Source organism: Pseudochaenichthys georgianus, chromosome 8 (assembly GCF_902827115.2).
Source record: "Pseudochaenichthys georgianus chromosome 8, fPseGeo1.2, whole genome shotgun sequence".
NCBI classification, from domain to species: domain Eukaryota; kingdom Metazoa; phylum Chordata; class Actinopteri; order Perciformes; family Channichthyidae; genus Pseudochaenichthys; species Pseudochaenichthys georgianus.
Genome location: NC_047510.2, coordinates 27,156,881 through 27,184,762, shown reverse-complemented (window position 1 = coordinate 27,184,762; position 27,882 = coordinate 27,156,881). Strand labels below are relative to the sequence as shown.

The window sequence follows — 27,882 nt, the reverse complement described above, 5'->3', positions numbered from 1 at the left end:
AACAAACTCTAATCTTAAAGGGGACAATCTTCATGAATAGTTCCACTATATATTGTTTTAACTGCTATTGTTATAGTATTATTGTGTGTTGTACTTTTACACAAACATCTAAATACCTCCTCCACCAGTGAATAACACCTCCCTGCTGGGCCCATGGATGTATAAAGAGAGTTTAGAGACTGCATAAAGAGAAAAGGGCTGGTCCCTCTCTGACAGGAGTCTGCAGAAACTTCCTGTGGAGGAGACAGTGCTGGGGCTCCTGCAGAGAGCCTGCCTGTTATTGTTTACTGTCACAATAATGTAAAATAGGTCATGTAAAAAAGGGAAACTCGGCTAGCCGCTCATTCAGTTGTAATAAAACAACTATCTAGCTTTAAGTGGCTTCACGGAACTACGTCTCTTCGCTGCTGTCAGGCATTTCCCGCGAACAACAGGAAGGTAATGATAACGTTTTATCCAGCGCTGTTAGCTTCACGCAGCTAACAGAAGCTAATGGGCTAGTTTACGCTAGGTCTGAATCTGCCTCCGGTCAGTTTTTCATAATACATGGCCAATAAACCGTGAAAACACCGCAATAAACGACTTTAAGAAGTATACTTGGTTATATATTGACTCACAAAACCATCAGTCTGGCTCTGAAATGTGGTGTTCTGACCTTGCTATGGTTAGCTTTCCTGCTAAAGTGTTATTTGATGCGCAGTTCAACTGTGTGGCGTTAGCTACTCCTGCTAGCGATGGGGCTAACTACAGCTAGTTAAGAAAACAACAACACACGTCAAATGACCACAACAGTTTTTCTGATGATGACAGCGATATGTAGACAAGGACCTGACTACTAGCAATTTGTTATCGTTGGGATAAGTAGTAAGCATTTTGTGTGTGGTTGTTAAGTCTCACTTTGGTTATTAGCATTTGATAAGATAGCTTAATAAATAAGATAAAGCTGATGTTTGTCATGAAGACATTTAGGATCGCAAGTTCAAAAGGTAATAGGGTCTGTTACAAAGGGTGTAGTAAATGTTGGGGGTAAAATCAAGACACCAGGCAGGGGTAGACATTAAGGGTAAAAAGCCACTGGTCCTCCGGGCCGGTGGAATTGTATTGTCACTGGCCCCACCATTGTAACCACTGGCCCGGAGCATTCGTCCAAAAAAAAAATCGACTAATAATGAAGAAAATTAACACATTTGTTGCAATAGTAATTTATGCACTAACTACATTACTACTTGTACTACAACATTTGAATCATCAGTTCTTCCTCATTTCCCTCAATTGTTCATATTTGGTTTATTAAAATAATGATATTGTGATCATTGTTAAAAAATGTCTGATATTATTATGAGTATTATTATTTGTATAATGCACTTTCTGCCTTCCTGTCATTATGAGTTAGAAATGTAATGGCTATAGATTAGATTAGATTAGATTAGATCCTTCATTATCCTAAACTGCTGGGACATTTCGCCAATACCTTTATATTGTCTACTCTTCACTTACTACTACTCGTCAGCATAGGTCGGCATTGATGTACAGAGCCGACAGAAGACCTTGTTTATCATCATATTGAGAGGTGCAGCCAGTGACGCGTCCTAAAACCAGGAAGTAAGCTGCTGGTTCCCTCGACAAAAAGCAATGGGATTTCTCCACAGGGTTTTGGAAAATAGCTGGAAATAAGGTCTGTGGAAAACAAACCTGTTTGATAAATGCACGATTTGTTCAGCCGGATAATCTCCACATGTCTACCCTACTTTTATAATTTTAGAATCATAAATCTAATCAATAGATTATAAAAGGGTTTTAGGACGCGTCACTGCACCACTAGAAGCCAACTCCATCGATCAAGCTGGCTGACACTTTCTCTCCCTCTTCTTCTCATGCTCCCTGTCACTCTCCTTTAACTCCTCCGGAGACTTTCTTGTATTTGAAGATTGTTTTTTGCCCGGTGCTTGGCGGGTTACCGCTGGTATTAAAAATATTTTGGCGAATGGTTAGGTGGCGCGATAGCCTGTAGTGAAGGAGCGCGCTCCCGCTCACGGGAGCCTGCTCGCGCTGCGCTCCGCAGCAAACAGCTGTTTGCTTTTCACCCAACAACGACAAGCGACTCACGAAACGCTATATTGTAGCGTTAATAAACGAAACAATTTAACACAATTGCTAGTCAAAATACCAATACCACAATATTTTTAGTGGCCCGAGCGGGCAAGTGGAAAGTACGTTATGCTGGCCCGGGGTGTCTACATAGTGCTTCCGGGCCAGCGGGCCATTTATAATGTCGAGCCCTGCCAGGATAACAGACAACACTAAATGATGTAACTCGTGGAGGAATGTATTTTAAACTGATTCAGAAAACTTGCAGTGCACAGAGCTACAATCAGCAATTCAAACTGTTGGTAAACTACCACTGATAACAATGTTGTCCTTTTATCTTTCAGGAGATGGACTGATGCTGTTCTGTCAGCATATGGACTGATCCTGAAGTGTCTCAGTTGCTGCCATGTCCAGGAGCAGCAGGAACAGTCGTGCATGGCGATATGTTTGGGGTGGGATACGACGAGATGCTGATGCCCGGGCACTTGAAGAATGGAGCTACGACCGCCTAGACGTAAGAATACAAGGCTGCTGTTTTCCCCTGAGACCTAACGCTCTGAACGGATCTGAAGCATGAGCGGACACTGGGGTTATTGTTTGTGTCATATGATGCCACTTGTTTACACTCCAGGCAGGAGATAGGATGTGTCACCATGAAAAAACTCACCTCATAAAACCCTGTCTTACTTAAAATGTCTGATTTGCTTTCGGCCGTTAAACAATGTGCGTTTGTTGATGATTTTGTTTGCTGCTTTGTATCAGAACCAATCGTTTCCATAGCAAGTAAACAGAGGCAGAAACAGGTTTATTGCCAAGTACTGTAGGTTAACATACAAGATATTTTCTTTTGTGTAAAATGTTGCATACACAATAATATAATAATAACACAATAATAACACAGCAAAAGAAATTAAGTTTTTAGAATAAGCTAAAAAAAACCATTATTAAAACTATTACAAAATTAAAAACAGACAAATGCTTACAAGTAATATAGGTACACAAAAAGCTTAAATGAATGACAACTAACTCTGAAAAATAAAATATGTCCAATATATCAGAGATTAAAGAAAAAGCAACATAATTCCTGCCTTTCACAATTACATTTGATGTAGATGTGTACATTTTTCAATGCAGTGTCAATTTTCAAAACAAATGTGCTATGCTGTTACATAAGAAATGCTCCTGGCATATGATTTGTTTGTGTATTTGTTTACATTGCTTCCCCCCAGTACAGTGATTCAGACTCTGAGGCAGACTTCTCAGCAGTGATGGTGCCTCCCGTCCCCAGCGCAGTGCCTGTCACCGGAGAGTCCTTCTGTGGCTGCGACTCCCAGGCAGAGACCAACTACAACCCTCGTCTGCGAGGCTTCCACCAGGTTAAAGACTGCCACTGTGGAGAGGAGGACCAGGGTAAAGACCACTGCTGCACTTCAAGAGCACTTTTATAATAAGGTTGACTGTCGCTTGAGTTTTGGGCTGCACATTCAAATCAAGAAAGTATTTGCTCTGTGACTTGCCGAGTCACCACAACAAAAAAGACTCTCTTGGCTTTAACACTTTTATAGTAAAGGAATTATAAATATTATGAAAAAACATTACATTTTGCATTGACATTCGCTTTGTGTATGTCGCTCCATCAAGATGTCATCACTTTATTTATGTTGACAAAACGAACAAGATTTCTTAATCAATGAAGATGATATAATCCAATAATCCAATGAACCTCTTTATTCAAATCAAGTAATTTTTGAATAAAATATGAGGATAGATATTCAAAACTTTATTGGAAAAAATAGAAGCTTTGAATTAAAAAAATTACATTCGGTACAGCCCCACTGGAGTCACACCATTGTAGTGTAATGTTATATTTAATTAAGTTCTGTGATTTTCTCACCTATAGATTCTACAAGTAATATTTTTTTGTGCTAATTGACACAGATAAAAAACCAGTAAACAATATGTAATGTCTTGTATCTTTAGCCATGTTTGACTGAATGACTTCTGATGTTTCAGAGTTTGACTGGTTCTGGGATGCCAGCAGCAGATCTACTGCAACATTGCTGAGCTGCGACAACCGCAAAGTGAACTTCCACTCTGAGTACAGCTGTGGCACGGCAGCCATCCGCGGCTCCAAAGAGCTGGCAGAGGGGCAGCACTTCTGGGAGATCAAAATGACGTCCCCAGTGTACGGAACAGACATGGTAACCCTCAATGCCTTTACCTCCTAACACTGACCTGCTGTATCACTACAGAAACCCACATCAAGAGTAAAAGTGTGTGGAAGTTGAGGTTTATATATTGTTCTGTATGTCTTTACAGATGGTTGGCATCGGTACTTCTGATGTCAATTTAGACAAATTCAGACACACGTTCTGCAGCCTGCTGGGAAAAGACACAGACAGCTGGGGTCTTTCTTACACAGGTGAGAGTAACACAACATGCTGTGATGTAGCATTCACTGCTCTCAGGGATTGTTGCATAAATCAGTGTTTTCCTTCCTCGCTCAGGCTTGTTGCATCACAAAGGAGACAAGACGAACTTCTCCTCCCGGTTCGGACAGGGGTCCATCATTGGAGTCCACCTGGACACGTGGCACGGCACACTCACTTTCTTCAAAAACCGCAAGTGTATAGGTTAGTAACAACACATGACGTAACCAAAGAATCCTTATATGAATGGTGGAGTTTGTCAGTGTTCCTTTGGTGACAAACTAAGTAATGAATATAGCTTTTAAATGACCTAATGTAGTTTGGCATTCCTGTACTGAAAATCCTTGTACCATAACTCGAACAAGCTAATACCTTCTCATATATCAATCAGGCTCTGCCATATAGCTCAATATCAACATTGTCTTCATGTAAGAATAAGCAAAGAATACTGTGGCCTGAAGCCTGAGAGGATGGCCTTCCTCGTAGCAGACCACCAAATGTTGTGACATTTCAAAAATGTATGGTACTGATTTGGCATATCGGATCACTGTATCCATGATCACATATAAACCTCAACAAATGATTTCTTAAGCTTGTATGAAACTTATCAAATATATTGTACAGCGAGCATGTAATCATTTTCTAATTGAACCATGAGAGGGTGATGTAGGATTTTTGAATCACCATGAGCTAATCATGCTGACACGCGTACATAAGCTCACTAATTACATGGCAACTGTTAGTGATGGGAATTATGGCTCTTTGAAGGGAGCCGGATCTTATGGCTCCGTTCCTTTCAAAGAGCCGTTCAAAAGAGCCGTTTATTTTAAAGGGGGCGGGGTTAATAGGTTTATCTGCGAACCAATTGATTGTACCAATCAGAGTAGGGGCGGGTCTTCACAGAATACGTTTGGGGAACAAAATCAAGCTTTTTAAAAGGCGAGTGGATTTTGGCAGGCAGTGAGCGCGGACCAACGATTGAACGATAACAAGAACGGCTCTCACCAAGTACGACTCGGTTCCCCTCGTTCGTACCAAAGAGCCGTTCAAAAGAATCGGCTCGTTCGCGACCGACACATCACTTGCAACTTTACTAAACAAGTCAATGATATGACACAAAACATTGTTTTAGAAGGAAATGTATTTTCGAAGGAACAGCATATAAAGTGATGGTATGTTTGTGAAAGCACTATTCAGAAATTACACAGTACCTGCCGCAGAATTGAGTGACCTGTGTATCCTACCTGTGTGCACATTTACTTGGTTATTTACATGTACACAGAGTGGTATTGTTACAACATATTACACACTAACATCATGTCACCATTTACTATCTAGGTGTTGCTGCCACGGAGCTACATAACAAGAGGTTCTATCCGATGGCGTGCTCCACGGCAGCGAAGAGCAGCATGAAGGTGATCAGATCGTGCTCCGCCCCCACCTCCCTGCTCTACCTCTGCTGCGCCCGCCTGCGCCAGCTGCTGCCGGACTGCATCGACACCCTGGACGTGTTGCCGCTGCCCCCGGGCCTTCGCCAGCTGCTGCACAACAAACTGGGCTGGGTGCTCAGTCTCAATAACGGCAGCACAGAAGAAACCCCCGATGGGCCAGAGCCTGCGTTGCCCGACCCCCCGCTGCCCGGACCGCTGTCCTCTGAGAGTGACTCGGAGGAGGGCTGTACGTCCGACCTGGAAGCCTGTCAGAGGAAGAGATGCCGCTGGACATGATGGACGGCTCGACTCCTACCTCTCCTTAAACACTGGCTGAGTGTTTCCTGCCTGCCTCCAGCTTTCCTCAACATCTGAAGAAAGGATCGGAGCGGTACGTAGGTGGAAAGCTGTGACGGCGGTATCTCTGCCCGCACGATCTTACTGTGATCTTCCTTCACGCCGTTCAGATGTCTCCATGCTCGTTATTATCCAAACCAGCTTCAGTAATACGTGAAAAGGTGTTGTGTTATTTCGTTAGCTAGCATACGTTGTTGCCATTCATGTATGAGCAGAGCAGGAACCGACTGTGCAGTGTAACACTGAAGTCAAGTATGGCCACATGTTGGCGGTCATCACACAAAAAGAGGGTTTAAAAAAAGATACTGTATATTTTCACATGTATGCAATTTATGTGTGTTGTTCTCAATGCTACCAATGCATTATCCAAGTCAGTTACATGTTTTACTGGTATCGGCAGCTTTTTGTTAGATTGCCAAATCAAAGTGGAGAGACACACTTGAGGTCATTTTTTATTTCTTACCCTCATGTTACAGCTCTAAAGGTAACTGTCCAAAATGTTAGGACAGATCAAAAACTTAAGAAATGTTTAATGTAGGTTCAAGAACCCGAATGTATTTTATAGCTGTTAGTGCTCCAACAAGGGGCATCAATCATCTCCAATCAACCCATACTCACATGATTCCTCTTTCTAATGATCTAGTTCACGTTACAATTCAAATATTTGTTACACTTTTGGCAACATCCATCCGTCACCAGCTTTTGTAAGTCTCCTGCTAGGTGTTGCTTTTCCTCTTTTCTAAAAGATATAAGCTGTATACATAATAAGTGTAGCTCCTTTAGATCTGATTATGTGACAGAATGCCACTCATAAGATACGCACATGTAAGGTAGGTTCTCATGGCTCTTTCTCCGGCTTATAGGTTATTTAGACCTTTTGTGAAAAGTACGTTTCTCTCATTGAAAAACTCTGATTATAAGCATTTTTTTTCTCTTTCGTACTGATCTGTTTATGCAAGTGTGTTCCTTTGGCCTGTCCTTTCACGTCCTTTACCAACTCTTCTTGACTGTAAGTAATTAAGGTCATACTCTATTATAAATCCTTTTAGTACGAAACACTCATTGGCCTAAAATGTGGCTGGAAAAAGTTCCCCGTTTCCCCAGACTATTTTGTGTGTCTGACAATATTATATATTTTTGATTATAACTAAAAAACAGTGTCTGTATTGGGCCACTGTCTGGTGACAATCACAATTCCAACTAAAGGTGGAATTGAGACATATTTCGTCCCAGTTACTATCCCCTTTTAGAATGTATTGATCACATGAAAGAGCAGTAGAGATGTTTATTATGCGGAAAGAGTGGTTTTTAGCCAATCTTTGGATGCTTTGATTGTGAAATGCAAACATTTTACAGCCACCTTTCAAGCCTGCGGGGGGGTTAGTTAGTTGTGATCAATTAAAGTGTTTCTAGATCATGAATAACTGAGAAGGGGATTGTTACCCTAGAGTCAAATGTGTAAATAATCATTGTAGCTTTTGTGGACTCACACGTACAAAATATAAGTATTTCAATAGTATTTGACCGAGGCGTTGAAGCTACAGTCTGCCAACTACTGCCTCAGTCACCTGTCGTTGATCAGTCCGATGAGGTCCTGGTTTGAGTGGACGTACACAAAGAATGAAGGTACTATGCAATACCAGCCTCTTGTGGATAATGGTTTTCAGAAGGACTGTGTTTTAGGATGTGATGATGGAGGCTCTGACACAAACAACAGCAGTGAAAGTACCAGAGGACCACGGTCATTAATCACGAGTAGTGTGCCATGATGGATTTATCAGATGTAACTTTATAGATCTACTAATGTAACTACAAAGAGGTTAGTTGTAATCAAAAAGATGTATATTTTTGTTTTATTTCACAGTATTGGTCTTCACATCTAAGCACTTTTTCTTACTGTTGTACTGTAAATAGTAACATTCTACGTGTGTCTTCTATACCATGTCATATTAATTATATTGTATTTGAAGGCCTTTACTTGCCTTTTTCTGTATAACTTATCAGCATGATTTTCAGCTGAAAATAAAAACGAATGCTACATATGCACAAAGAACTGGATGTTGTTATTATCTACCTGGGAAATGCTTATTTCTAGATGTCAAAGTGTTATATGATCAACGAAACATTTTTGTATTTCTTTTTACTTTGAATTGTACAGACAATATTGCAGTTACTCAAGTGTAGTAGAAAAAGGTAAGAACATTTACCTGGGATTGGACCAGTTGATTGATATACACATCAGAATTACAAATGACAATCTTTGTTGTATCGTGTTGTCAACATAAAAAGTGTATTGGTTAACTTTCACAGTGCCAAGTGTCCACGTAAAATACGTCTTCTAAATTTGTTAAACGCATCCCGGAGACACTTTCTTGCAGTCCACAGTTTGTAATCCACATCAAATTTAAATCTGATTAAAAATACAAAGGCCAAAAGTACAACTATTATTTACTGTATTAATAATATTTTGGACACTGCATTTAAACCAAGTAGAACTTTTGTTTAAGTGTAATTTAGTAAATCATTTGTAGTAAATCTTTTTAAATTATAAAATCTTATCTAAAATATCTGCACCGGTTTAAAGTCTTCAAAAATGTCCCGCATGCGGAACAAACGTGCAGTCAGTTTATGGGGAACTCTTAGCGGGCGGACCGAGTGAGCGGAAGTTTTGTACCTTGCTTGCGGAGGTCAAGTCGCATTGGTCATTTTCATCAGGGACATTCAGGTACTTATAACTCCATATTATTTGCACATTATAAACAGTATCAATAGTTTGACAATAGGTCTGTGTGTGTCAGAGTAGTAAAGGATTTTAGGAAGTGTTGTTAGCATCTAACGCTAGCTAACAGACATGTTATTCTCTCCTCTGATGATCCATGCTGACAGGCTGACATGAATTACTTTCTTCTGTAACCAAATAGCTGCTTCTGTTAGATCATTGACGGATAATTCAACAAAAGCCCCCCGGGCAAAGACAGTTAATGGGCCCCTAAAGCTCCTAATGTTAGAACAAGAGCCACAGATTCAAAGACATTTTTCTGGTCGTTTTGCATCTCTGCTTGTCATTTACGTTTCTCTATGGTAGTTGATTGTCTTGTTTTGATAATTTTTGCATCTCTACGTGGTAGTTTAACAACTTTGTATTATATAGTTTTGTATTTGTTGTGGGTCTTTGGTCATTATGCATCCTTTTGTGCTCATATAGACTATAGTTGACTTCCCAGTAAGGTAACAGTGACTTCAATCTTTGTGTCTGGCCCTGGGACCCACATACCTTTTCAGTGGTGTAAAGTAACTACTTTTACTCAAGTGCTGTACATTAGTAATGTTAAGGTGCTTGTACTTTCCTTGAGTATTTCCATTCTCTGCTACTTTGTACTTCTACTCTACTAGAATTCCAAGTAGTAATTCCATATTGTACTTTTTATGGCATTACATTTATTTGACACTTAATTTTACACAAATAACGAGGTGTTTATAAGATATACATACATATACACTCATTTACTTTACAGTAGTAAAGTAGTAGTGTGTTTTACAAATACAAATTAAAACATTACAAATACTGTGTATTTGTTAGTTATAAAAATAGGATAATATATATTCTATAATAATATAACACTTTCAAAAGAAACTAAGAGTAATTTTACTTTTGACACATAAGTTCATTTAGCTGATAATACTTTACTTTTACTTAAGTAACATTTTGAACTCTCTACTTTTACTTTCAATGGATTATTTTAAGACCCTAATATTTTTACTTAAGGAAAGAATCTGGGTACTGTTATGGAAATCTTAGACCTAGTCAATACTGTGGAGATATTAGAATGATCAATCAATAAACTGGTGAAACAAACATAGTTGTCTTCCTGGTTCTTTATTCGAGGCGCCTCGAAGCCACAGGTCTCACAGAGTACAGGATAGTCTGCAGGAGTGTGTGCAATAGTCACAGAATAGCAAAGCTTATATACAAGGTAGGGCGGGCAGACAAAGTTTTGTGTAGCATGGCGGAACGCCTCAGAAATCTGCTTTCACACGGATATCTCGTATCGCTATTAGACACCTGTGTCCTTGAGCTGCAGAAAGTATAACGGTTATCAGAATATGGAAGTTCAAACTTTGTGTGAAGAGGAGTAGTTTCAACATAGTCTGCCAAATCAGCTCTGTGGCCTTGAAGTGCTTGAGAATAATAACGCTCATTAGAGTATGCAGAGAAAACAGCACATATGAAGAAATGGGACAGTAGTGTTAGACAATGCTTTTAGAAGCATTTGGTTTTACCATATAAGGTAACATAAGAAATTGCCACTACAGTACTTGTTCCACTACTGAACGTTTTAGGCCCCTAACCCGTGCATAGTTCAGATGTAAAGCTATAACTCTCTGTAATCTCTTCCAGGATAAACACTGGGTATCAGTGAGGGTTTCCTGTAGAAGCTGCTGAGCACCAGGCAGTCATGGTGAAGAAAAAGCAACTTCGCCTCATAGCGCAGATGGCTCGGAAGATCCGGGCGTACCGAGAGCTGAAGTCCCGACCCAGGGAGTCTCAGAAGTACGGCCTGGACTACGAGACCCTGAGGAGGCCGCACACCGGGAAGATGCTGCCGGTGCTGGCCTGGCAGGACGTCCGCAGGGAGACTCGCCTCTTCTCACTGCTGGCCGGCATGAGGATGTTCGGGGTGGGCCGAATGTTCACCCGAAAGTCCTGGCTGGAGGAACATCCAGAGCCCAGCTACTGGAAGATCACTAAGGTCAAGGTGGACTACACAGCTGAGGTGAGAGGGAGACGCATTCATGCACGCTGTTGAGTGTTGGGCACACATGGGGTTTGATAGGATACCTGCAACAAAATGACTCCTGATTTGTGTGCCTCCTAGAACATGGATCATGGCAAAGCCTGGGGGATCCTCAGCCACAAAGGTAAAATGATACCCTGTGTATTCCATTTTAAACAGCGACAGTATTTTGTGTTTATTTGTTTATTCACATTTTATTAGCTCATTTTATTTGTGAATGTTAAAAAATGTTTTGCTTTTCCTTTTCCTTTTTTTATCAGTATGTCCCTGATTGTATTTGTTTTAAATCTAAACTTTTATTTTTGAATAATTTCTGAAAAGTAGAAAATGACTTTTCCAGCTTGACTACCCATTTCCATGGTGCATTCTTATGGCGCCATCTTTAAAGTATATCAGTATTAATGATACAAATAACTGTATATGTAACGGTAAACGCTTATTATTGTCTTACCAAACGGCATGTAGTAAATTGTTGTATTTTGTGCTCGGCAGGGAAACAGGAGAGCGAGGCCAAGGAGGTGGACAAGGCGATATACCACGACTGGCGCCTGATTCCCAAACATATGGAGCAGCAGTTTAAGGAGTTCGAGCCGCTGCCTGAGCCCCCGGTGCGTTACGTCCCGTATCCTCCGCTGCTGCGCGCCATGATGCTGGCTCAGTTCAAGAAGGCACGCGGCAGCGCTGCCACTGAGGAGCCGGCCCTGCCCTCACGGAGGGACGTCCTGCTCAACAAAGACTATTTCCGCGAACAGGAAAAAGCAGCGCAGAAGAAAGAGGGAACACCGGTGTGATGCTCGTGGTTTCTAAAGATGAAAATCTTGGACATTGTGGACCAATCAGATTTGAAAGAAGTCATAACTTCTGTTCTGATGAATCCTGGACTCAAAGAAGTTCTCTTTCTACATCTGAATCAGGCTCTCTGTGTGTAATGTAACTGTGTAATGTGATGCATATTAATTATTAAAGATAAGATGGAAAGTGTTGTTTGATGTATTTGTTCCTGCATGGTAGACTACCTAGACTCCTAGAGTAATTGATCAGGGGGATTTCAGTCAAATTATGAGATCAAATCTCAATTAATAAGGTTTGAGTTAAATTATAACATGCTAAGATATAACTTTTTTCCAGAAAACTTTCCCTGCTGCCCTGAGCCTCACCTTACAACAATAGTCGGTGGTGTCATAACAAATTATGACAAAAGTCATAGGATATAATGTTATACAGACGTTTCATTACAAATGTCATTAAAAGTCAGAGCATGGTATACTATAAAGTTAAAGTTAAAATATTGTCATGAAAATCCTTGTATTCATTATACATTATACATTTCTCATAAAAAGTAATAGTATAGCATGTCATGAAATATAAAAAAAACAATAGTAACTTTTAGACTAGAAAAAACTGCCTTTTATATTTTATATATATATATAATTTTCGCGCAATGGACAGATTTGCATAATTATGTTTTGCTACTCGTGATACACGTGCCTGCGCTTTGAGCCGCTACGTGCCCGCGCTCTGTCCTCCTGTCTTCCTTCTTCAGAGAAACTCCGTCCAGCTTTTACAATGATCTGCCTGTTTCTGTCCATATTCTCCTACTTCTTCCAGACAGGTTGGTGATATATCTGTTTATTTGTTTATGTTTTATTCATTGTCATTCAGTTTAACTTCCACAGTTGCTCACAGTTTCCACTCTGCAGGAGATGCTAACTCCCCGGACAGACGGCTAGCTACACGCTAACTGGTGAAACAAGTCATGAAACCTTCACTAACTTTGATTTTGTAACTAACTGTGTGTTAAAATTAAAGAGTAAGGTCGCTGGGCTTTGGAGTTTAACTATTAACAGTGTGAGCTACTGTTAGCTACTTTAGCTTCACTCGTGAGTCGTGGCTACTTTTGACTTGACTCATACCGGTAGTGGTCCATGTGTCTCCTGTAGAGTTCCTGATCCTATAATTATCCCCGGTGAGAGTGCGCTGCTGACGGGCTGCTGCACTGCCATGGGGCCGAGGAAAAGGTCAAAGAGAGATCTGCATGAACTGGAGGATTTGGTGGTTAAACATGCACGGATTAAAGAATCTGGTGAGACGCATTACAGATTAAAATGATGCGATTGAGGGGTTCTCTGCAGAAACTGTCAAAATGCAGGGTAAATACACTCTGCTTGTTGTGTGACTAACAGTGAGGGGACTGCTAGGGAAGACTTGAAAGTAATATTTGAGACACTGTTGATCTAAAATGACATGACATTTGTGAAGACACATATGTAGTTATTATATTAGTTGTTTTTGCTTCTAATATGTGTGTGCACTGCTGCATGGGAGGCTGTGTGTATCCAGAGTCTGTCTGCAGCAAAACACATGCTGTGTACCGTTATATATACAGTCTATGAGTGTAACACTGACTGTCTTGAAGTGGATTAGACACTAATGTCTGCACTCTAAAGTTAGTTTCAGATTGGATATCAGCCAGACATTTTTCGACAGGAAGGCTAGTTCAAATCCTCACCCCCCATCAGGGTTTCACTTGGGAAGCATCAATAGAGTTATTTTTGAATTACACAAAACCAGTACCTCTGTGCTAATTTCCCAATGTTAATGAATATTATGCATAAAGTATAATTATGTGTCTTTTTGGCTCATATTTATTTTGTTCGCTGATGAGTCATGAAAATATTTCAATCAAAGATCACAGTTAAATAAGCATGTCATGTACATGGAAGCCAGTACAATTGAAAGTACAAAAGACAAATCCTAATATTTGATTTTAGTCCGCATCGTGTTTTTATATGAATATTTGAATGAAAATTGTTCTTAACTAATGAAAAATCAACATTTCTAATTAATGAAAGGTCTTCATTTCATTTGACCCAGTCGCTCCAAATCAATGCAGCATTGTACCACTACACTGGACAACACACTCCTAAAAAACTCAAAAATGTATTTCAATAACTTCCATATCATGAGTTTATGAGTCCAAATCAATGCAGAATTGTATAACTACACCAGGAGAGTAGGACACGCCTCTTTCCATTAGATTTTAGTGCCTTTTCTGATGGATAAAATACATTAAAAAAATTATAATCCACTATTAAATGCTATTCCATAATGTTCCATCCTTACCGAGGTGCATGCCAGCTTCTCCAGGTTGTGTGCGGTGGACGTTGTCGTTCACTGCTTTGCTTTCATCAAACCTTTGCCGCACTTTATCTCTGGTTCCAGCCTTGACCGGTGTGAGCGAGCGCACCTTCATCGCCGTGAAGCCAGATGGCGTGCAGCGGAAACTGGTGGGGGAAATCACAAACCGCTTTGAGAAGAAAGGGTTCAAACTGGTGGCCCTGAAACTAACCCAGGTATCAAAAGCCTTTTCATACTCACTTTAAAACATTATTCAATTCAAATGTATTTATATAGCCCAATATCACAAAACACATTTGTCTCTGAGGGCTTCATAAATCAACAAACATCAAGGCTAATGAAATAAATGAAGGATCGTTTTTATGTTTTATTTGATCATGTGTCTGTTTTGTGTGTCAGGCGTCAGAGGACCTCCTGAAGGAACACTACTGGGACCTGAGGAGCAAACCGTTCTTCACAGAGCTGGTGAGCTACATGAACTCTGGACCAATCGTAGCCATGGTGAGATTCCCCCATACTGTACACCTAATTTACACACAACACTAAAGGCTTACAGATGTTCAGAAGGCTTTTTATTTGGCTTAAAACTTGCATAATAAGTCATTTAGAAAATAAAACTGCTTTGAGTTATTTGTATTTGCAAAATAGTAGTGTTTGTGTTTCAGTGTTTGTCTCATCCGTCTCCATACATGAGTGTGATTTTATTCAGCATGTTGTCACGTACCTTTCCGTGTGTGTTCAGGTGTGGGAGGGTTTGGACGTGGTCAAGACGGCACGTAAGATGCTGGGAGAGACCAACCCCGCTGACTCTCTGCCTGGAACCATCCGAGGAGATTACTGCGTGGAAGTGGGACGGTAAGAAGAACAGGGATGCTGTCAAATTGTCCAAAAACCAGCTCCTCCATCGTCTTTTCCTAACTACTAATCCTTGACCTCTGTGTGAAACATCACAGGGTTAAAGAATGGTGGTTAGGAGAATTCAAAAGGACTTAGGAAAAGACGACCGGGCATCAAGAGAATCCAACTGCGCTTACACTATCCGACATATTTATGATGCACCAGTGGGTGTTATTAATGTGTGTCTGCCGTGAGGAGAATACCGTTTTCTCTACAGCGGACTACTATAGAGTGGTGCACGTAGGAACAGGAACGAGTCCTAAAACCCGGAAGTGAGTTAGCATTTTATCATTTTAAAATAGCTAGAGATAAGGTCTGTGGTGGACACAAATGTAAGAGCCGGATCACGTTTTGTTCTACGACATTAAATACACCAGCTGTGACCCCACTGGTGATTTCTGAAGAAGTTACTGGAAAAACGATGGTTGTTACCAAGTGGCTGAATAGGACTACAGAAGTTGTCGAGGATGTTGTGCGTCATTACGCCGAACCTGCGCTTTTGCAAACTGTTAAAACAAACGCTTCAACTTGTACAATTTTGAATCTGTATTTTTGAATATCGATCTTAAGTTGGCGTGACGTGGAATCAAGGGCGCCGGAAGCGGGGGGCCATTGGCCACTTTTCAGCCCTGCCCCACATTTTCGCAGCAGCAGATGCCGCGGAAAACTGTACAAATCCCGTTTTAATAATTCCCCTCTACTCTAAAGTCCCATCTAAAACGCGATCTGATCTAGCTGTGTATATTTAGTTATTTTTGATTGTTATATTCAATCTCATTAGCTGCAGGCATGTTTGAAGCTTGTAAAGGGAAGATGACAGCTCTCACTGGCCACTCTGCTGTTCCTCAGCCCCGCTCCCCCTCCCTCCAGCTGAAATTATGAATGTAAGGTGCTAATCATAGATACCACGGCAGGGTCCGTTACAGCTTGTTTTTATCTGATTTCAAATAAGCAAAGTCTTGGCTTTCAGAATAATACACTTGTTTCGGAAAATTCAGATGATAAATAGGCCTACAACTTTGAAGCTTGTAACGGCATAATTACAAGTGGAGAACGGAGTAACTTGGGTCACAGCAGGCATAACCATACTTGCCAACCTTGAGACCTCAGAAATCGGGAGCATTTCAAAACCGGGGGGGGGGGGGGGTTGTGTCGCCGGAGCTGTATTAGATTAACATTAACATGCTTATTGTAGTTGTAAGTGCACTGCCTTGCGGCCTGTAGCACCATCCTTGATGGAGCATATGTGTGGGCTGGAAAGGAGTGAGCAGAGAGTTGTCGATTCTTGTTCTGTTTTCTGTGATATATTTTCCTCACTCTCTCAGACTTGCAATTGCGCGCGCTACGACTGAGACATGCTACCATGGAAATCAAACAATGGTGTAGCTGTATTAAAGTCCGAGTGGAAACAGTCCTGAGTAAATCTGATTTTGTCAGAAATCGGGAGAAATGCGGGAGAAATATGACCCCGGGAGGAAACCGGGAGAGGGCTATGAAATCGGGAGTCTCCCGCAAAAATCGGGAGGGTTGGCAAGTATGGGCATAACAACAGCCGGTGTTTCCCGTGAGTGCAGTAATCCAAACAAAAATATTTCCCCTCCGTAGTATTTTGATAATTTGCTCCGCTAATAATCAATCAGATCGATGGATTCCAGAGAAGAGAAAACTTTAAAGGCCTTTTTCTCAAAATGATGACTCTGTAACAGTCATTATAATGTGACATATTTTGCTTAATATTTGGAGTAGCCTACAAAAACAATCCTGATATCATTAGAAAGCTAGGAATCAAAATGTGTCTTCGGGTCAATGCGACTGATTTCGATGGAGCAGGTCACTTTGCATTAGGTAAAATAAAGCAGGCAGACATAACAGGAAGAATATGTAGGCCTACATTTTAACCCAATGAAATAGGACATTGTCACACCATTCAAATGTATCCATGTACCCTAAATTACAACCAATAAAAAAGCTTAGATTTGTTTATTTGTTACGTTGTTTACTTTATTTGTTACGTTGTTCTGTGTGTGTCAGTCGAGATAGAAAGAATATATACACTTGCAAAAATGTCAGAAGAACCAGTGCAGAAGAAAACTAAATACAGTCAATCTAAACTTAAATTTAACAACTGGAAGGTCACATCCCTGACATCCACATCTCCGGAGCCTGGACCTTCTTCAAACAGCGAAGCCAGATGAACCCAAAAGCAGCAGCTCTGCGGCCGCAGAGACTGTCAAAACCACCGCCCCCACCGCCGCCGTTGTTGTACCGAAACAGGCCAATAGAGTCTGGCTGCAGACCGCAGCAAGGAGGCGGATCGTATAGGGGCGGATCGTATAGGGGCGGATCGTATAGGGGCGGATCCTATAGTGAACGACGGGAGCCGGCTCTCGCCCGCGAACGAGCCGTTTTTTGTTTTGTTTTTGCGGAGGGATCTAGATCGGCATGAAGGCACATTATGCAATGTGCACATTATCCCGCTTATTACACATGGCCACATTCTCAACAAAGTAACGACATGACTCCCAATAATAATTGAAATGCTTTTATGGATTTAGAAAAGATTTTATTGATTTAAAAAATAGTTTTATGTATTGATTTAAATTGACATGCATCCGCTAAGAAAAGTAGTCCGTTGTTACTGTTTGAACTAACGTAACAACGGCAGGAACTGCTTCTATAGTGTTTTTGAGGAGCTTTTTGATTACAGATTTGAAAACATCGTTGCTTGCTTTAAAAGTAGCACAATTCATTATGTGAAACCTTGGAAAGTATCTAGATATCCCTGCCCTAATGCCAAAAGTAAGCTCTTCTTGGTGAGCCGAGCCAAATGATCCGGCTCACCAAGAAGAGCCGGAATTCCCATCACTAGAACGAATGACTTCTTCTGCGAGGATTTATAAAAGCAGCTGGAATCCCTTAAGTTGCTATTGGATAAAAAAAGTTAGGAAACGCCCCTATACGATCCGCCCCTATACGATCCGCCCCTATACGATCCGCCCCTATACGATCCGCCTCTATACGATCTGCCTCCTTGCTGCGGTCTGCAGCCAGACCCATCTCAAACAGGCTGGTTCCGACTACATGGAGGATTGTTGTCGGGACATTGAGGCGGGTAAAGCTGTACAGCTAACTATCGGAAAAAAGGAGACCGCTAGTAGATTATTTGGGCAAAGAGAAGGTAGGCCTACTTCAACGCAGAATGGTACAAAAACAGAGAGTGGTTAATTCTTTGCAAAACCACTAAACGATAGTGATAAACTGCGATGTTAACAACCTCATGATAACCTCATATTTTTGTACCTTAGGATCATACCTGTGTTTAGTCTAGAAACAGGTAATTGTCAGTGGCGTTTTCTCCTGGAGGCCAAGGGAAGCCAGGCTCCCCCTGTTTTTTTGGATTGTAGTTATAATTTTAATAAATAAATAAAAACACTTCGTTTAGTTTCGGAAAGTATTTTACAAAGAGTGAAACAGCGCCCCTCTATATGTTATGGTGAAACAGTAGATTGCACTCTCTGTTGAGAGAGGAGGCCAGCCGAAATTGGCTTCCCTTGGTGAAAAAAAATGGAGGGATTGACCAATCAGACAAGGCTAACGTCATGCCCCTGCCAACCTGTGATTATTCAGGATCATGCCAAGGGAAGCCAGAGGCGGCTGGCTTCCCTTGCCTCCAATCAAATCGCATCAATTTAGTGTGGCAGTGACGCGTCCTAAAACCCGGAAGTAAGCTGCGTTCGGTTTCCCTTGACAAAAAAGCAATAGGATTTCTACATAGGATTTTGGAAAATAGCTCAAAATAAGGTCAGTGGAAAATGAACCTGTTAGATAAATGCATGTTTTGTTAAGCCGGATAATATCCACATGTCTACCTTACTTTTATTATTTTCGAATCATAAATCTAATCGATAGAAGATAGATAGCGTCACTGCACCACTCTCACCGCCGTTAGAAAGTAGCAAGCAAGTGCAATTATGGAGGGGGGAGATTTGGAGTATTTAATCAAAAATAATTGTACTAAACTTCCGCTGCAGCAGCAACTAAAAATAAAATCTGATGACAAGCCAATGCCCAAACTGGAGCTGTGTACAGCGAGGGAAAAAGGAGCGAATCGGACGTAAAACGTTAAAGGTCTCCTGATTTAGTTTGTGAATGAATGCTTATTAGAGTTTGGGCTGGAGAGTGCGTGCGGACCTGTCGGTTAGATAACAGGCGTGTGTGAGTCCTGCATCTGTATGATACAAATGTGTGTAAAATGATACCGGGTGCTGTAATCACTCATCTGGTTACGTTATCACATTGACCACCACACCCCGACCCAAAAGAAAGGACGTATTATTGGCTTCCCCTAATTTTCTCCCCACGCCACGCTACTGGTAATTGTGTGCATTTTATTTTATTTTAAGTTGTATATTTACAGACTGTTGCAAAAACTAAGAAGCTTATAAACATCAGGTTTAAAACTAAAAGAGCTTTACAAAAACACAATGAAAGATGTTTGGAGTTTTATTTGAGTTATTCATTTAGATTTTTGTCAAAGAGATGCTGATTTGAAACCGTTGTTACATTCAGTTACGGCACTTCTTGTTTCTGCCGGAGAGAGGGGAGGCCGTCCCAAAGCTTGCTGCTGTATTTACTCCCTCCATCTGACAGGAGGGAGCCTCATGTCTCACTCCACGGAGTTCACTCCGTCACGGAGGGGGAGTGTGTAGGGGTAGGGTGTAGGGCGTGGTTTGGGAGTGGGCCATACACACGCACTTGTTTTGGCCCCCCCACTTCTAAAATGAATCTGGCGCGCCTGCGTGGAAGTCGTGCGACCCTGCTGTTGTTCGTTTATAGCATAATGTTAGCATTTTGCTTCTGGCGATTAGATTTATGATTAGAAAATTATAAAAGTAGGAGACATGTGGAGATTATCCGGCTTAACAAAACATTTATCTTATTAAACAGGTTCGTTTTCCACAGATCTTATTTTTTACAATATTCCACCCTATGGAGAAATCCCATTGCTTTTTTGTCGAGGGAACCCATGCGCAGCTTACTTCCGGGTCGGCCTACAAAGATACGTCATCCCTGCACCACTCTATTGGCGCATCGAGATACTTTGCACCGTGCTCTTATGTTCTTTTATGCGGGCTTTATGAACAGTAAAAAAATTACAATTGTATTTATTCTAAACTTGTTAGGCCTTAACATGTATCACTGTGTATATCACACATGTCCTGAACCTGTTTCTGTTTCCTCTGCTCTGCAGGAACGTGATCCACGGCAGCGACTCGGTGCTGAGCGCTCAGAGGGAAATCTCTCTGTGGTTCCAACACAACGAGCTGCACTGCTGGGAGGACAGCAGCAGCCGCTGGATCTACTAAGCCATGCTGAGATTACACCGTCCTGCTGGGGACACAAAGCTTTATGCAAGATCCCATCGTACCTCAGATCAATCTTATTTGGCTTTAGTAGCTTGTAGACCCAAGGGAGACGAGGTGTCATGGATGGATCTTTTTATTAACCCTTCGATGCACGAGTGACTGGACCCTACACTCTTCCATAAGTGGGTCAAAAAGGACCCGTATTAGAATAATATGTTTTTATGCCATTTTTCATTTTGGTTAAGAAAAATCACTTGTATAATATTTAGTATTATATTTTGGTTCACACTAGAAATATTTTATATTTAATTTTGTACTATTTATAATTTTAGAAATTTTTTTTACATTTTGAAAAAAACCTTTTTGAACATTTTGATGCAAAGGTCTCCGCTATTCTGAGACCCTCACAGCATTCCAGTCCCTTTTCAAAACTCATCTCCTCTTGTCTACTCATAGCCCACCCCCCATCAATCCATGCCAGTTGATCAAGTTTGATAGTCCTATACCCCCCCCACCCTAACCTTCCCTTATATTGTAAAGCGATTTTGAGTCCTTGAAAAGCCCTACACAAATATAATGTATTATTATTATACTGACAGGTATCAGATCTTGCTGTGTAAAATAACCTTCCTGAGAGGTGTCACTTGTGATGTCGTCTGTGCGGTCCACAGTGAATGTATTCCTGACAGCAACAGGTGATAAGAATCAAAGGTTCCCAGAGGATTCCATAGGAAATGCATGCGGGTCATTTTTGACCCACTTATGGAAGCTTGGGGTAGAAATACAAAAACTACAATTTCTTAAAATGTAAATTTAAAATGTGAATGGCATGATATCCAACACATGTTTTTTGAGGAATAGCTGGAATATGAAATGATACAAAAATGTAATTACAAAGATACTTCAAGAAAACCACCTCACCGGGTCCAAAAAGACCCACTTATGCATCTCAGGGTTAACATTCATTTGATATCTATCTTGACTATATTTCTAAGGTAAAAGGGCTTTATAAAGCAATCAAGTGTGCAATCATTCTTTGTCTGCTTCCGTTACAGTTTTCTTTGTTTTGTCCAGAACACAAACTCGTGTTTAAGTTTCTTAAGCAATAAGCTATGAATGTGGAGCAATAAAACGTCTCGATTCATAAATGTTCATTATGGGCAACGCATCAGGGTAAATGGCTGCATTTTAATCAACATTAAAGGTTCATTTATTTAGAAAATACAGGAAACTTTATCCGTGAGTATACAGGTGATGTGCAAAGTATTTTATTGTTGTTCAAATCAGCAGAATTGTTTCTTATTCACGGCTCTCTGGTAATGGTTCTTGCAATAAAAATCCCAACCCCATGGGAGGAATGAGCCTACACAATGAATCCTTCCTTCACACAGGAATTCTATTGTACTTTTCAGGCTCTCTAGGGGTGGGACTACTTGAATGTTACAAGTTTCAAAATAAGATGCTGAACAGCTGGAGAGGAGCTTTATTTTGTAATATATGTAATATATCAGGCTAAGTTTCCAAATAAAAGAACATTTGTTTTGATAAAGTTCTCCAAAAGCTGCTTTTTTAAAATCCCATAATGCTTTATGGGTTTGTAATAATCAACAATAAAGAAAGAAACTCGTTTTAAAAATGTGTGGCCAGTTTTTGTTTCAGTGTTTGAAAAGTAAACACACATCACTCATACGTCTTTTTCAGCACACATATGTTTAATATTTAATCCACACAAATGGAGATCAATGCATGAATTTCCATACTGAACAAAGAGGATGGGCTTCAGAATGTCTTTTACAATGATTCCTGAACGCGTCATGAGGACATCACTGTTCACCTGCTTTACAACAAACCGCCTGATCAACAGCCAGTCAGGTGAGAGACAATCCACACATTAAGCACCGCCCCTTCCCCTGGCTTAACGACAACTCTTTAATTTACATCAGGCACCAGATATTTCCTCGCAAAATAATCATTTATATCCTCATGGGGTTTTTTACATTTGTATCAGGGTATAAAAGGAGCAAGCGTCTTCTTTAATCAAGACTCTAAATAGACGTGATTGGATGCAAAATATTTTAGGGTAGCAGCCAAAAAAGCCCAGACAATAAAGTCATAATTTCGACTTCCTATTAGTTTCAATTTCGTCATAAAATATGAAACTCTTTGGACATCCACTACAATCTTGAAGCCGAAATAACACTTGCTGCCTCATTGGATTTCAATTTGACAAAGAGTGTCAATCCTTAAAAACCCGACATCTGCATCCATCTAAAAATGTGGATTATCACTAATTGATACTTGGCTTTATTAAAACCACACAAATTCACATTTCTGTGCCTGCTGTTTTTTTTTTGGTACAATTGATACATTTTGGGGGCTCTGGGCTTTTGCTTTAAGACGAGGTGGAGGCTTTACATATGAGAAACTAAGTGGAGGAAGAAGAGGAGGGGGGTAACTTTTGGGGCAGATGCAGGACAATTGAGGTCAATATAGGAGGAGATACAGTGTGCTCACAGGGTGAATATAAGGGAGGTAGTTATGAGGCTGGGTTACAAGGCTCATGAAGATAGTAACAATGCCCGGGGGGGGGGGGGCAGAAACAGGCAGATTACTAGATCAGAGGAAGTACTTACAAGGCATTAAAGTTACAAGGTGACGGGGCAGGAGGGGAGATAATAGTTACATTACACGGCTTGGAGGGTCGTTTTAGAGCCAAAGGGGACTTTTACATGACATGGGATAATTACAAGGGTGGCTGGAAGCTTTAGGGGGCAGGAGGAGGTTTCTTTAAGGAGGAGAGAGTGTGTGTGTGTGTGCGTGTGTGTGTCACTCAGGGATGTAGGACACCTGCCACACGATGATGTGGCTGCGCTCAGCTTTACACAGAGCCGGTTTGACCTGCGAGGCTCCAGTAGCCACGGCAACAGCAGCGTCTCCTTCCTCCGTCTCATCGTCCTCGCCGTCACCTGAGGGAAAACATAAACAGAATACTTTAGAGATCTCATTTCACAATAACAACAGTAAACATTATTGTGTTGACAATATGTTAAAGAAGTGTTTCAGAAGGAGTAACCTTAAAAAAAGGACATTTGTAAATACAATTGGGCTTTTATCACAATGTTTAATCACACTGTAGTTGATGCTGTCGAGAATTATAATAACAAACATAAATACATTATTTAAAAAGTACATTTCTGAGAGGCAGATGCCCTCTTATTAAGATGCCATTTAGGTCTACCACATAAAACATACTGCAACCTTGACTAAAGTCATTGATGGAAACAAATGGTATAACTACACAACTAAACATATATGTATATAACATAGGTCTTATTACTATTATTAAAGTTACCATATTGGAAGTACACGATCCCTTTCAGGTCCTAAAGTTTCACTGAGGGTGTTTGTGTAAGTGTAGTGTAAGAGTGTGTGTGTGTGTGTGTGTGTGTGTGTGTGTGTGTGTGTGTGTGTGTGTGTGTGTGTGTGTGTGTGTGTGTGTGTGTGTGTGTGTGTGTGTGTGTGTGTGTGTGTCGTGAGGGTCATGTGCAGGAGTGATTGCTCACCTATGCGGAAGTCGATGTATCCCTCTCCTCCGCTCAGCACCAGCACGTTGTGAAGGCTCTGAGTCTCCATCTCTGCAGGCGCTGTTGACCCCTGACCCTCCGACGGGCTGTCCAGCACGCTGCCGTTCAGCGTGGCCAGGACATTACCTGGAGGAACAAAAACAGGTTCAAAACTACGGAATGTATACAGGTGTAGACATGCGAGTGCTACAGTCTGGCTTTGTGCTTACCGGGCACAGAGACGAAGAACTTGACAGCATCGCGGTGTCCATGGAAACACAGCTGGGCTTGAGCCATGGAGCAGTACGGGATGAAGCTGCCGGAGCTTTTCTCAGAGCCGTCGTCTCCGTACACATGGATCACCCCGCTGGACGACGTAGGAGACACCTTATTGGCTGAGGGAGGAAGAACCCAGGGGTGAGGAACTAACCAACTCTGAAGAATTACCAGCAAATCATAAGTGGTAGCATGACACAGGCGAAATAAGAAAACAAAACACCCACAACATCCACATGTTTCCATGGAGCAACTGAAAATGAGAAATGGTTTTAGACGGCTGAAACACATCCCGTACACATACAGTACATGCAGTGCATCGTCACACTTCAGTCATTGAGGCCGTGAAGCTCAATGATAACTAACATGCAAAGCAACCAATGAGCAGAAGCACCGTCTTGGTTGACAGTAAAAAGTAAAACCATTGCACACAATTTCAACCTTTATAGATAAAAGAGAACAATTAAGTGTTCAATATTGGTTTTGTTCACATTTTAAAAGGGAGTTTGGATTGTTTGAAGTTGGGTTTTATGAGGTTTTCGCCTTTTGGGGAAACAGGAGTTCCAGTGGATGCAAAGCCACTGCTGTGGACGGGGGCGGCAGCAAACACACACACACACACACACACACACACACACACACACACACACACACACACACACACACACACACACACACACACACACACACACACACACACACACACACACACACACACACACACACACACACACACACACACACACACACGCACACGCACGCACGCACGCACACACACACACACACACACACACACACACACACACACACACACACACACGGGATAATGGCCTACATGAAGAACAATCCACTTAGTCCGTTTTATGACTGAGTAACTTTTAGACTTTAAGGTGCATCATTGTTGTGCATTGTGTGTTAACTGTATGTCGTGCTTTCTTATATGCTTGTGGCAAAGGCAGATTTCCATTTCATGTCAATGTAATGGTCAGGGTTTGCTGATACCAAGTCTACAGCAGTACATTGCTTAACTTTCGTCATCTACTGCAGCAACACACTGATTATAGAGAGTCACCTCATGCAACCCCACTTTAAACATCCTCCCTTAAACATGGCATAAAGACACAGGAAGCCATAGTCTGCACACGGCTCAATGTTTCAGGGGGCATGAGGGTTTGACTGGGCAAGAGAAGGTAGATGATAACAGCAGGGGGGGGAGCGCTCCCACTTACCCCTCAAACCAAGGAGCTGTCCCCGGTGAAGGACCACCGCTACAGGAGGCGGAGGAAGAGGAGGAGGGGGGGAGGAAGGAGGAGGAGGAGAAAGAGAAAGAGGACAGTAGTAATAGTTATGACCAAAGTGTGTTTGTGAACGAGGGGGAACCGTTGAGGGGAGGCAGGAAAAAGAAGGTGTAAAGAGGGAGATCAAGAGGCAGGGGGAGTATGCTAAAGAAGAGAATAGATCTGTGAGGAATAAGACCCTCTGTTTGGGTTTGAGTCTCTCCATTAGCTGATTTTAAGATAATCAAAACAATTCTAAATAGCAAAGAAATGTGCGAAGTCATGGCCTATTTGTCTCAAATTAAGGAATCTAGAAAAAAAAGTCCGGAAGAAATCATGTTTGGAGTATTGAAGCTGAAATGTAAAGTGACAACATGGTGGCTGCTGGATTCAGATTTCTCCCCCAGTCTTTTTAAAAACAAAAAAAGTATTTGAGATATTCTGCTAAGTAACATCCAGACAGACGAACACATCGAAACATGTTCCTCCTGAACAGAAGTAACTCACGCCCCAAAGACTTTTAAGAGCAACGAAAGATTAGGACTGAAAGAGGATTAGGATTTGAGTTACTGCTGATCACTCCCTAAAGAACTTTTTAAAATAGGGATTGAGATGTTGCAGGTTTTACAGAATAAAGGTGGCCATGTGTCCTTTGTAGTCGTTAGACAGGCACTGCTCTCACTGTGAGGACTTGAAATGAAAGCTGATGACAGATGGTTTGAGTCCCGTGTTGTAAACTGAAAAAATGAAACTCACTCTCCGTCAGTGGGATGGAGATGATCACGCCGTTTCCAGTTCCTACCCAGAGACGATTTCCACCAATCAGAAGTGCCGTGATGCGGACAAAAGAGAAGCCCAGTTTGCCAGTACCTGTGAATCGAACCCAGAGTCAGTGAGAAAATAACCCCAGAATAATTCCCATTTATCAGAAACGTCTGCCATCGTAATCTCACCCAGCATCTTGCTGACGTACGGCTCGATGTCCACGTCCTGCAGGTGTTGGTGTGTGTGTGCGTGGTAGAGACGCAGCGTGGAGTCGAGGCGGATCGAGACCCAAACACCGTCTCCGATCCAGGCCAGCTGCCGCACCTGACTCTCCCTGCGAGGGTGGGCGTCGAAGGACTTCTACAGAGTGAGGAAGAGGAGTGGATCAATTCAACAACACAGTATTAGTACACTTGTGTGCAGCACTTATGCTCTGATGTTCCATAGAATGACATTTATGTTATTTTACCTCCTTCGTGATCATTAACAAGAGTCTTTTCAACCCTCTTGAATTTCAGTTTATACCACTAATACTTCTTTATGACCCCCCAGAACAATTATTAAATGATTTCCTGCACAATATAAACTAGTGTTGAACATCTACGACACACATGATACAGCAGAGTAATATCTCTAATAAAAACCATGAAAATAGCGCGTGCCATCACAGGAGAAAATGGCTCAAATATGGTTGAGAGTAAAAACTACAAAAATGAAGCCAGCTTTTGATTGACAGTCTCATATGTTAAATGCATGCATTCAATTATTTGATGATGTAGCCTGATTGCTGTATGATTTTAGTTACAATTAGGATTGTTTTGTCTTTTATGATGTGAATGTCTTTATTTTTAATACATTAGTTTAATAGGAGCTGGCGGGTAAACCTATGAAATTCGGAAACCTGCCCCCAAACAATAACCTCACGTGGATTGCTTCCTCACCTCGATCTGCATGCTCTTGGGCTGGATGACGTGGATCTTGTTCTTGTATCCGCACCAAACCTTATCGTGGACCACAGCCATGCAGCGGATGGAGTGATGAGGCCGACCCAGGTCCATCAGGTGGTAGTTCGACAGATCCCACTGGCCATCTGGGGACAAAACCAAACGTACATTAACAACTAATCTATTGTTCACACTTTCTTCTTACATTTGTCCAGGACTTACTGAAAGCGTTTTTCACAGTTAGTGTTTTATCATCAGGACTGGGATAACGCCTGGATAGAAGCTTTTGAATGTTATACTGTACAAACATTGAAGTTGACCTACAGCTGTTTTTAGTGCGGCAACTAACTTTTATTTTCTCGATTTGTTACGACCTTGTTTGGTCGATAAAATGTACGGAGAAAATCGCTTGCAATCACTTGATTAAGGTTTCAGCTCTACTCTGTGTTCCTGTAAATACATGTGATACATGACTTCGGGATTTTTCATTCTGATTTGTGTTTTTCTTGTTCCACAAAACCACCTAAAACTTCAGTGTGTATGTACTCTGCTTTAA

The 27,882-nt window shown here is 41.3% G+C and overlaps 4 protein-coding genes across 23 annotated transcripts in view; 3 read left to right on the top strand and 1 right to left on the bottom strand.

The window, feature by feature from the left end:
* The first annotated feature begins 216 nt into the window (after window positions 1-216).
* On the top strand, window positions 217-8,357 carry spsb3a (splA/ryanodine receptor domain and SOCS box containing 3a). Of its 2 annotated transcripts, XM_034089550.2 has the most exons (7): window positions 217-438; window positions 2,433-2,602; window positions 3,318-3,498; window positions 4,102-4,289; window positions 4,408-4,510; window positions 4,596-4,721; window positions 5,856-8,357. In XM_034089550.2, the coding sequence occupies exons 2-7, from the start codon at window positions 2,495-2,497 to the stop codon at window positions 6,242-6,244; spliced, it is 1,095 nt and encodes a 364-aa protein (XP_033945441.1). In that variant the 5' UTR covers window positions 217-438; window positions 2,433-2,494; the 3' UTR covers window positions 6,245-8,357. The 2 variants fall into 2 exon arrangements, with proteins under 2 accessions (XP_033945441.1, XP_033945442.1); XM_034089551.1 differs by lacking the exon at window positions 217-438 and having other exon boundaries at window positions 2,518-2,602; window positions 3,323-3,498.
* Window positions 8,358-8,935: 578 nt separating this feature from the next.
* Window positions 8,936-12,081, top strand: mrps34 (mitochondrial ribosomal protein S34). Its single transcript, XM_034089444.1, has 4 exons — window positions 8,936-9,029; window positions 10,704-11,079; window positions 11,182-11,224; window positions 11,593-12,081. Exons 2-4 carry the CDS (start codon window positions 10,762-10,764, stop codon window positions 11,889-11,891), a joined length of 660 nt encoding a protein of 219 aa, XP_033945335.1. The 5' UTR covers window positions 8,936-9,029; window positions 10,704-10,761; the 3' UTR covers window positions 11,892-12,081.
* A 514-nt stretch (window positions 12,082-12,595) lies between these two features.
* On the top strand, window positions 12,596-21,876 carry nme3 (NME/NM23 nucleoside diphosphate kinase 3). Of its 2 annotated transcripts, XM_034088313.2 has the most exons (6): window positions 12,632-12,712; window positions 13,041-13,183; window positions 14,323-14,453; window positions 14,638-14,739; window positions 14,981-15,093; window positions 20,387-21,876. In XM_034088313.2, the coding sequence occupies exons 2-6, from the start codon at window positions 13,102-13,104 to the stop codon at window positions 20,499-20,501; spliced, it is 543 nt and encodes a 180-aa protein (XP_033944204.1). In that variant the 5' UTR covers window positions 12,632-12,712; window positions 13,041-13,101; the 3' UTR covers window positions 20,502-21,876. The 2 variants fall into 2 exon arrangements, with proteins under 2 accessions (XP_033944205.1, XP_033944204.1); XM_034088314.2 differs by lacking the exon at window positions 13,041-13,183 and having other exon boundaries at window positions 12,596-12,712.
* A 316-nt stretch (window positions 21,877-22,192) lies between these two features.
* The window catches only part of mapk8ip3 (mitogen-activated protein kinase 8 interacting protein 3), a 31,840-nt gene continuing 26,150 nt past the window's right edge, over window positions 22,193-27,882 (bottom strand). For 14 of the 18 annotated variants that reach the window (XM_034089380.1, XM_034089386.1, XM_034089383.1 and 11 more), the window contains 7 exons: window positions 27,324-27,472; window positions 26,571-26,742; window positions 26,374-26,487; window positions 25,570-25,608; window positions 24,295-24,459; window positions 24,065-24,211; window positions 22,193-23,467 (listed from right to left, as the gene is read on the bottom strand). In XM_034089380.1, coding sequence (XP_033945271.1) covers window positions 23,328-23,467; window positions 24,065-24,211; window positions 24,295-24,459; window positions 25,570-25,608; window positions 26,374-26,487; window positions 26,571-26,742; window positions 27,324-27,472 — 926 coding nt within the window. In that variant the 3' untranslated portion in view covers window positions 22,193-23,327. The remainder of the gene's footprint in view (window positions 23,468-24,064; window positions 24,212-24,294; window positions 24,460-25,569; window positions 25,609-26,373; window positions 26,488-26,570; window positions 26,743-27,323; window positions 27,473-27,882) is intronic. The other 4 variants (XM_034089388.1, XM_071204080.1, XM_071204076.1 and 1 more) reach the window with 1 other exon arrangement.

Bases quoted from the DNA above. Each gene is read 5' to 3' on its own strand.
- mrps34 (XM_034089444.1), top strand. From the start codon at position 10,762: ATGGTGAAGAAAAAGCAACTTCGCCTCATAGCGCAGATGGCTCGGAAG. The intron at 11,080-11,181 runs GTGAGAGGGAGA...TGTGCCTCCTAG, and splicing joins AGGTGGACTACACAGCTGAG to AACATGGATCATGGCAAAGC. The intron at 11,225-11,592 runs GTAAAATGATAC...TGTGCTCGGCAG, and splicing joins GGGGATCCTCAGCCACAAAG to GGAAACAGGAGAGCGAGGCC.
- nme3 (XM_034088313.2), top strand. From the start codon at position 13,102: ATGGGGCCGAGGAAAAGGTCAAAGAGAGATCTGCATGAACTGGAGGAT. The intron at 14,454-14,637 runs GTATCAAAAGCC...TTTGTGTGTCAG, and splicing joins TGGCCCTGAAACTAACCCAG to GCGTCAGAGGACCTCCTGAA. The intron at 15,094-20,386 runs GTAAGAAGAACA...TCTGCTCTGCAG, and splicing joins TACTGCGTGGAAGTGGGACG to GAACGTGATCCACGGCAGCG.
- spsb3a (XM_034089550.2), top strand. From the start codon at position 2,495: ATGTCCAGGAGCAGCAGGAACAGTCGTGCATGGCGATATGTTTGGGGT. The intron at 2,603-3,317 runs GTAAGAATACAA...GCTTCCCCCCAG, and splicing joins GGAGCTACGACCGCCTAGAC to TACAGTGATTCAGACTCTGA. The intron at 4,511-4,595 runs GTGAGAGTAACA...TTCCTCGCTCAG, and splicing joins CTGGGGTCTTTCTTACACAG to GCTTGTTGCATCACAAAGGA.